Source organism: Mollisia scopiformis (assembly GCF_001500285.1).
Source record: "Mollisia scopiformis unplaced genomic scaffold LY89scaffold_9, whole genome shotgun sequence".
Classification (NCBI taxonomy): Eukaryota; Fungi; Ascomycota; class Leotiomycetes; order Helotiales; family Mollisiaceae; genus Mollisia; species Mollisia scopiformis.
The window spans coordinates 1528973-1538147 of NW_017263589.1; the positions used below are offsets into that span (position 1 = coordinate 1528973).

Below are 9175 nucleotides of genomic sequence, written 5' to 3' on the forward strand. Positions count from 1 at the left end.
AGGAACCTCATATTTCCCCCCATAATTCTTCCAGTCTCTATTCTCAACCTTCACCCGGTCCCACTCCACGCCCTCAAAACATCTCAAATTAACGGGCAATTTCTCCTCCCATTGCTTCTGATCCGCTCCCGCGGGAGCCTCCTTCTTGAAGAGCTCCGGATCGACGGGCCTGTTCTTTTGGAGCGAGATGGCGACGCCGCAGATGGGGCAGAAGGTGTGTTGTTGGAATTTGCGACCAAAGGTGTAGATTGATAGGGGGGTGGGTGGTGTTGTGGGGGAATGGATTGAGATTTGGGTTTTGTGGGGGTAGGTTAGGATCGTGCCGTTCTGTTTGTTTGTTGGTTAGTTGTGACATCTTTTTTTTGGCTTGTGGAGAGGTAGGGAAGGGGGGTGAAGGGGTGTAGTGTAGGGGAGGTGAAATACCCTGCAGCAAATAGAACAATTGCATTGTTGGATCTTTTCCGATCCCTCAGGCAACGGACCCGCGGTCTTGAAAGCCATGGTTATGGCGCCGCAGTGACAGGAGCCGTAATAGGTTTTTGCGTTTTCAATGGTTGCTGTGGGCTCTGGGCCGGTGAAGGCATGTGGTGTATATCCCGGTTCGAGAGTTGTGCCCTTGTAACTGAATAAAAGGGGAAAATGTCAGATCTGATTTGATTTTGACTGTGGAAACAGAATGGGTTAGAGATCGGTGGGTATATCTTACGTGTTGACTTTGAGACCGAAGATATCGTCGATTTCGTTGAGTGTTCGAGCCTGATTATAATTATTAGATTAAAGATATAATCGTGGTGAGGTGGAAGTCGTACATTGATACCGATATTCATTCCACTGTCCGCATATCCCCTGGCCATGACAGCAGTTCCACAAGTTGGACAAAACTACCAATTCACACGTATCTAGTCAGTTCTCCAACATCTTATTATAAATCTTCCACCCCTCACAAGTCACACAAGGTTATATGTAAACAGGGAAACGGGTAAGATTACATACCTTGTGAGCGATAGTCTTCCCAGCAAACTCATAAGATTTCAATTTATCCTCTCCTTTTCCCTCCTCGAAGACGAGGCCTCCGGATGGAAATAACGATTTGTGGCCTTTCTTGAGGCAGAGGCTGCAGTCGCATTCGGTGACGCTTGTGATTTCGGGGAGAGTGACAGTGTATTTCACGGCTCCGCAATGACAGTTGCCATGGTAGGTTTTGAGCTCTGGTGCGGGTGCTGTTGCTGGTGCGGAAGTGGGGGTGGTGTCTGACATTTTGATTATAGATCTGCGGGGGTTGGCTTGGTTTCTTTGAAATAGAGAAGGATGAAGAGAACGTGTGTTTAATTGATACTGTGGAAGGTAGACTCAAATAGACAGGAGAGCTGGCCAGTACTTATACAGCAGAACCCGTCCACATAGCAACCAGAAAAGGGGAAATGGGAAACTGTTGAGGGGGAGGAACTTCGGAATAGGAAGGTGGCTGTGGCTGAATGCATTCAATGAGAAGCAACACAAGGCAAGGCAACCTTCCCCCGCAATAATCGGCTTCATAATCCTCCCGCTTCAAACGCACGGATTTCCGTGATTGAAGCATTTCAGCTGCGGGGTTACTCTACGCACATACATGTACGCCAACATACATACCAATGATATGGACCTCTGACCTCTATCCTTTCAGACTTGACACTTGGTAAGAAGCCAAGAAGCGGTGACGGACAACCGAAGGACCGAAAGGAACAAGACTGTTGGATACGTTTCAATGACTTCTTAGTTGTGACTCATCATGGGCGGGAAAATGCAAGCCAAAGGCGGGACGGAGGGGTTGGACGTTTTACCTTTTGGAGGGAAACGTGTCATTTTTTGGGCCGAGAGCACGCTAGTACGTGTTTTCGTGTTCCAACCCCTCATTTTAATTTTATCTCATCTCATGATTCCTCATGATTCCTCATCGTTAACCACCCTTCACGCACGCGCTATCTCTAAAAAAAATAAAAAAAAATCCTCGTTCCATAACTCAGCCACTCGCATCAGATTTAAAATCAGAGCTGTGTGTACTTGCGCGCGTACGTGGATGTACTGTACGTTCGTCTCAACAAAAACAAAACAACCGCAACTTTCGGCGTTCAGTAATCAAAATTACCATATCATCTCAATTATTCTCGGCCGATGGGTCGTTAATTCCTCCTCTTTGTTGAGAAGGGGGCAGCAGGCGGGGGGGGGGAAGAGGGGGACTTTTTACTAGTATGTTTCATCTAGATCTCATCTCATCTCATCCCACCCCATCTCATTCATAGTCTATTTATTTATATGTATATGTGTAACCTTACTTGACTTAGCTGACTTAGCTGGGCTGGGCTGGGCTGGGCCAGGCTGTACGTAAGATTACCTACTAGATATAGTTACGGTCACTTGTTAGTTAGTTGGAGGAGATATCACCGCAATCGAATCCAATTCAAATTGATCTTCACTGCGGCGGGTGGGGATTGATACACGGTTTGTCATTCTTCAGACGGTTATTCATTTCATTCATAGACACCCTTTGTTTCTGCTGCTGCAGCCCAACCTCCTTCTGCGTCTTGCGGATCCAGCGCTTTCCGGCTCTTTCCCGTCAGTAAGGAACCCGGGTTAAGCCTTCTTCGCACACACCCGAGGTTCTGGGGCTTCGTTCCTTGTGGAGTTGAGAATCGAAGTTCCTTGGGAAAGTATCACAATGCTAATGCCAATCCGTACCCGACACCTTTAAGCGCGAAAAAACGAAAAGAAAGGGCAAAATCTAAACTGTCTGGCTATGTTGCTTGGTACATCATCAAAGCATTAGGAAACGGTTCCGTGGATGCTTAGTGCGTAATTCTGGAGATATTGTTAATGCTGTATTTCTATTCGATAGACTTTGCACTCGAGCCGATCTCTTTCTCGGATATTGGCTAGATGCTTCCACTTAAAGTGTTTCGTCAAGTCTCCCGGACTAGTAAACTTATAAGTTCGCTTTTCGAACAGCAAGCTCTGTTCCCCCAAACAAAGGAAACAAGTAGTAGTCCTCTTCTCGGTAAACACTAATAATATAGCGTCACTTAACGCTTGCTTCTTTGCCTGGGTGGCTGTTAGCTGGGGGCTAATTTTCTTCGACAACATCGAACTCGTCCGTCGCGTCGACGACTTTTTACGTGGTAGGGCAGTAGCGCTTTTTTCCTGGAAGTGGCAATATGTAGCGATTGCATCGATAGCCGCATTGCGGCGGCGGAACTTTTTTTCGATAGTCGTGCTTGGGAGCGTTATTACCGTCTTGGCCAAGCGTTTCTAGAACGGGGGCATCTCATCGTTCTAGTCCAAGGTAGTTTTTATGTCTTGGCTGAGCTTGAGCCTTGAGAGTTGCCGCTCGATCTCGTTGATCGAGTGTTCCAAATCCCAGCGCTTTTGAATATGTTTGAGGAGCGTAGCTCTCAGCCGCTGCTTAGTGTTGAAAATCGCTTGGCCGATGATCCGGTACCCGGGCTGTTGTGTCGTCGTGCCCTAGAAGCGGCGCTTCTACTTCTCCCGCTCCGCAATAAAGCCAAGGATCCCGATTGACGGATAGGGATTCCTCGGGGATAAATTCTTGCGGCCGGTCAAGATCGATTTAGCGAGTTATCCGACAGGCGGCCCGTATTAGGTCGCGCTAAAGTTCGTAGCCGGAGACGATAGCTCGCGTGTCAGCGGCGACTATCCGCCGGAGGTAGTGCTTAATAAAGGTGTCAATTTTGGCGTGTTGCATTATCATGTTCTGGAGCACGTCGCTCACGTCACCTGTCAGTCTACGGTTAGCGACTAGTCTTCACTTGCGTAGCTAGTCTCTCTTAATAGCGTTTTCTTGTTGACTAGTGAGTGACTGGCCTCTTCTCGGTCTGCCGTGAATCTACAACGATGACTCAATTTCGACTAAACACATAACAAAGAACGGTTCTTGGGTTTCAGACAGAAAGAAACATTGTTTATATTCTTTAGTAACTCGTCTCTATTACTTTATTATAGTGTGATTTCCAAGCTATATCCGAGGACTCCGGTTAACAATTTTAAGCAATATTAGCTAGCGCGTGCCAGTGAATAATAAGTAATTCGAGGATGTGTCGCGGCCTAGGTCACTCTTTGAACAATTAGAATTAAAAAAGGTCATGACTGATTGCGTTTTTAGCAGAGTCCTAAAGCTAATTTTGTAAGTATAAGCCTATGCCCAAAAATTTTCCCCCAAATGAAGCCTGAGCCTGAATAACTCCCGATTTTCGAAATCGTATCGAAGTCTTCACCTAAATTGACGCAAGATCAAACTTGGAGATTCATTTTAGCCTGAAGGAGAAATAGAACTTGGTCATGTGACCTTTTCTTTCTCGCAAATACCTCCTTTTAGGCAAAAACAAATTTATCAAGTTAAGCACTCAAATCCTGAGATTATCGCTAGTTGTATAGGCTTGGACCTATCACATTACTGCAGCTGTTTGTACAAAACCGAGTAATGCGTACAAATCACAGCAATATGCTCAGGGTTCCCAGATTTATTCCCCACTAAGCGACAGCCACTCCCGTCCCTTATGGGGATCCCTTTTTGGCTCCCTCTGTATAGCGAGTATCAACACACAAATTTAGAACAGCGAAGGTACTGTCTAACGGGAGATTACAGCACAGCCTCTGAATGACTACAGGTCATCCGCCATTTCTAACGCAATATAATGCTCGACTCGCACATTGAAATGAATACCCTCCCTTCTCCTGCGCCAGGAGATGCGAATCTCTAAGTGAACGGTAACGTGACCGTCCCGCACCAGACCATCGCATCTTCCTCCGGCTTTACGAAATTGCAGTGCCTGGATTTCTGCAGTTGCCTGCTTGACTAGTGATGATGCTGAAAGCGACTTCCCAAGCGTAGTCTCCGATATACTTCACTCTTTCAGGCTTGGCTTGTGGTTGAAGGAGTTGGGAATTCGAGACGCGGCGGCTGCTGGCCATAGAGGATGAAGGTAGTCTCAACGGCTCTCTGATCTAGTCGTAGCGGCCCGTATAGCCAAGTCACATCGCAGCTTCTAAGTCATGACGAGTTAGGAGCCACCGCATGCGATATGCATCTAGAGATTTTCCGGACTAAGTGACTCTGGTTGAGTGGCTTGGACAGGTATTCATCCATCCCGGCTTGTATGCACTTCTCTCGATCTCCTAACATGGCATGGGCAGTGAGTGCGATAATCGGAATCCATTGAGCGCCTTGACTCCGCTCGTAGTCCCTAATCTTCGCCGTGGCTTCAAAGCCCCCTGAGCTGCTGTCACGATATGAGGATAGAAATTAGTCGTAGGGAACTCACCATGATTGGCATGTGCACATCCATCAGCACAATATCATATCTTCTTGCCTTGACAGCTTCAAAAGCTTCGAGCCCATTAACAACAACAGTTACAACATGATACTTTTCCAAGACCTTTACAGCAAATTTCTGATTGACGACATTGTCTTCAGCTAAAAGGATAGCCAGCGAGTTGATATTGTTAGTTGGCGGCGGTGCCGCTAGCTCCTCTAAAGCTTGAAGCACGGTATTTCCAAGGTCGATCGTTAGACAAGGTGTTGTCATGTATGAGGCGATGCCGAGATCCAGTGCGGGTTTGAGGCTGACGTGATCCTGAGGGGCTAACAATAGAATAGGAATGTTTTTGAAATCATCAATTGAACGTAGCTCCTTCGCAGTTACCATTGAATCGACAATTATGACAACATACAGAACCTCCGGTACCTGTCCACCTGGTCGTCTGATACGCAGGACGGAATTAACAACGACCGGTACACAGCCGATTTCTGTCAGCATCAACGCTATCTCCTTTCCATGCCTGGTCCGTCCTTGATCAATGAAGAGTACCTTATAGCCTTGGTACGGTTTGAGATGCTTTGAGATGGAGCCGATGTCGGAGGCAGCGAGCCGGGCCATGCAGGTGAAGACGAATGAGCTACCTTTGCCGTACTGACTCTCCACCCGGATATCTCTTCTTATTAGATTCGCAAGTCTTCTGGATATCGATAGGCCGAGGCCTGTACCGCCATATTTCCAAGTAATTGACTCATCTGCTTGTTGGAAGGTGTCAAAAATCAGGCCCAGTTTGTTCTGCTGAATGCTAATACCCGTGCTTGATATAGTGAACTTGATCGCACACTCATCTGAAGAGCAAGTAACCTGCTTTGCTATTCGAATCATGATGCTGATTCCGCCGCGTTCTGTAAACTTGACAGCATTTCCAACCAAGTTTAAGATGACTTGACGCAGGCGAGAGGGGTCTCCGATCACATGGTCAGGCACCGAGCTATCTACCATGTATCGAAGTTCCAGGGACTTCTCGTGCGCCTTCATGGTGAGGCTTTTGAGTGCGCTAAACACTGTTCCGCGCAATTGGTACGGAATCTCCTCTAAAAGCATGCAATTCGCTTCGATCTTCGACAAATCCAAGATGTCATTGATAATGACCATCAGACTGTTCGCCTGGCCGTGTACAATGCTAAGCATCTCCCACTGGTAGTGGGTAGGCTTTGTGTCCAGTGCGAGTTGAGTCATCCCAATTATCCCGTTCATGGGAGTTCGGATCTCGTGGGACATGTTGGCTAGGAATTCCGACTTCGACTTGTTTGCAAGCTCGGCTGCTTCTTTCGCCGCAGTGTGGCGCCGGATGCTGTGGCGTAAATTGAAGACCATTTGGTTGATCTTCTGTTTGAGTTCGTCCATTTCACCAGAGGCATCGACCGTGATTAGCTTGGTAAAGTCACCGTCGGTCGCAGCATTCGTGATGTCGCCAAAGGCCCGCACCTGCGCCGTAAGATTCATAGCCATGGTGTTGACATCCGTGGTGATCTCCTTCCAGCGACCCCGAATGCCTGCAACATCGGCTTGTACACCCATCTTGCCATAAACGCCTACATCCTTCGCCACCTTCTGCACTTCGTTGGAGAAGATCGATAGCTGATCTACCATGTTATTGACAGTATCCTTGAGTACCAAAATCTCCCCAGCTGCTTGGACATCGATCTTCTGACTCATGTCTCCATTGGCAATTGCTTGAGTAACGGTAGAGATGGCGCGAACTTGGGACGTCAAGTTGGAGGCCATCGTGTTGACATTATCGGTGAGATCCTTCCACTTCCCCTCCACATGATCGACATGCGCCTGGCCGCCGAGAGTTCCATCCGTCCCGACCTCACGAGCCACTTTGCTTACTTCAGATGCGAAGGTGGTGTTGATCGTGTTCCTGAGATCAAGAATCTCGCCCTTGACTTCGACAGCGATTTTCTTGCTCAGGTCGCCTTTGGCTACCGCAGTCGTAATCTTGGCTATCTGTCGCACCTGAGTAATGAGATTCATAGCCATACCATTGACATTTTCGGTGAGATCCCACCATGTGCCCTCAACGTCGTGCACGGTAGCTTGACCACCAAGTCTGCCCTCGGTCCCGACCTCTCTGGCAGTCTTTGTAACTTCTTGGGTGAACTGTTGCAATTGATCCACCATGGAATTTATTGTCAACTTGAGCTCGAAGATTTCGCCCTTGCATTCCGCTTGTACTTTCTGCGTCAGATCGCCTTTCGCAACCGCTGTAGTCACCGCAATATCCCTTACTTACGTGGTAAGGTTGTTGGCCATCGCATTAATGTTCACGATCAGCGTATTCCACATCCCCTTGACGCCTTCGATTTCAACCTGCCCGCCGAGGATACCCTCTATACCCACGTCACGGGCGACACGAGTAACTTGGGCAGCAAAGGTCCGGAGCTGGTCTACTATGGTATTGATTGTCTGTTGAAGCTGGAAAATCTCGCCCTGCGCAGACCGCTCAATCTTCCGCGTCAGATCCCCATGTGCTACGGCTGTTGTCACTGTAGCGATCTCGCGCACTTGATCGGTCAAGTTCTGCGCCATGACATTCACTATCTAGCGTTAACAAGACACGCCATGGGAAGACCAGGGGACTTGCCATTATTCGTCAGCTCTTTCCAGGTCCCATCGATGCCGTCGATTTGAGCTTGCCCACCAAGTATCCCTTCTGTACCAACCTCCCGAGCAACACGAGAGAACCTCGCTAGAGAATGTTTGTAGCTGATCGATCATCGTATTAATTGTATTTAAAAGTTGTGATTTCCGTATCAATCTCAACGGTGTGAATTTACACCTTCTAACTCAGATCTCCTTTTGCAACGGCTGTCACAATATGCCCGATCTCACGTAGAGCCTTTTGAAATGCTCTGTTGGCCTGCTAGTGTTTTTCAAGTTCTCGCTCGATTGCAACCCGTCTCCCCACATCTCCTAGCTCGATAGCCGGCGGCTGCTGTTCCTCCTACAATGCAGAATTAGCGCCTACCATCTTACCGCTCCGTAAATCTATTGTCTTTAATTGTGTGTTCCCATGTGCTGGAAACGATTGAGCTTCTTTGCCACAATCATTTAGCAGATCGTCATCGAGGGTAGATTCAACCGAAGGAGAGGTAGTGCAGGTAATCAGTATACATGGTGTGTGCTTGTGAGACTGCGGCAAAGTTTTGTCTGCATCGCTGAAAGGCGGTTTTGTAACGGCAGTGTCATTTAGTGTGGCTGGCATCACCGGATTGATTGCCCAGCTTGCAGCGTGTTCCAATGTATAGATTCTCTGCGCTAATAACCCTAGTTCGATTTCAAGGACCTCTTTCGCGTCGCTATCATTCCCTGTAATCTTCTGTTTCTTTTAAGTGGGTATTACGAGAGAATACTTGTGTGATAAAGTTAAGCCTGTCGCAAAGCTTCTGATAACCGTAGTTATTGCTGTAAGAACAGCTTCGTCGGCTATAGCGCTTGACAGATGCTACTGAACATAGGTCCGCTGTAACGCAAGTTGAGACTAGGTCGGGTGAGGTTCCTAGAGAGATACGTGTTTAAAAGATCACGTTAGCTTCTATCGTGAATAGAAGGAGTTTGGGCGAGGTTGCGGTTAATGATCTCCCCAGCACACTCTTCATAGCGAAAGAATCTTACAAAGTAGTGCTGGGACTTTATCTACGGCTGCTGACGAGCCATCTAAACGGACGGGATGTTGGCGGTATCGTATACACGTAAAGAAGCATAGTTAGCATTTGATTGAGACCAACGAAGTGCGAGTTGAAAATGGTTAAAGAGGGTTAATTTGAGAAAGAAACTAAAAAGAAGTTTGGGCTGCAACTTCG

The 9175-nt window shown here is 47.6% G+C and overlaps 3 protein-coding genes across 3 annotated transcripts; all 3 read right to left on the bottom strand.

Annotated features, from left to right (window-relative positions):
* Window positions 1-1257, bottom strand: LY89DRAFT_582059 (uncharacterized protein; the record flags this gene model as incomplete). Its single annotated transcript, XM_018209141.1, has 4 exons — window positions 1-327; window positions 424-622; window positions 707-756; window positions 994-1257. Coding segments are annotated over 4 exons (840 nt in total), but the record flags the coding sequence as incomplete, so codon positions are not given.
* A 1386-nt stretch (window positions 1258-2643) lies between these two features.
* LY89DRAFT_775319 (uncharacterized protein) lies at window positions 2644-3222 on the bottom strand (the record flags this gene model as incomplete). Its single annotated transcript, XM_018221989.1, has 1 exon — window positions 2644-3222. A coding segment is annotated over one exon (375 nt), but the record flags the coding sequence as incomplete, so codon positions are not given.
* A 1819-nt stretch (window positions 3223-5041) lies between these two features.
* Window positions 5042-8971, bottom strand: LY89DRAFT_775324 (uncharacterized protein; the record flags this gene model as incomplete). The annotated part of the gene is made up of 9 exons (XM_018221990.1): window positions 5042-5239; window positions 5313-7596; window positions 7657-7909; window positions 7957-8061; window positions 8160-8235; window positions 8269-8316; window positions 8349-8350; window positions 8487-8697; window positions 8900-8971. The coding sequence occupies 9 exons, from the start codon at window positions 8969-8971 to the stop codon at window positions 5042-5044; spliced, it is 3249 nt and encodes a 1082-aa protein (XP_018073383.1).
* Between the last annotated feature and the right edge of the window lie 204 nt (window positions 8972-9175).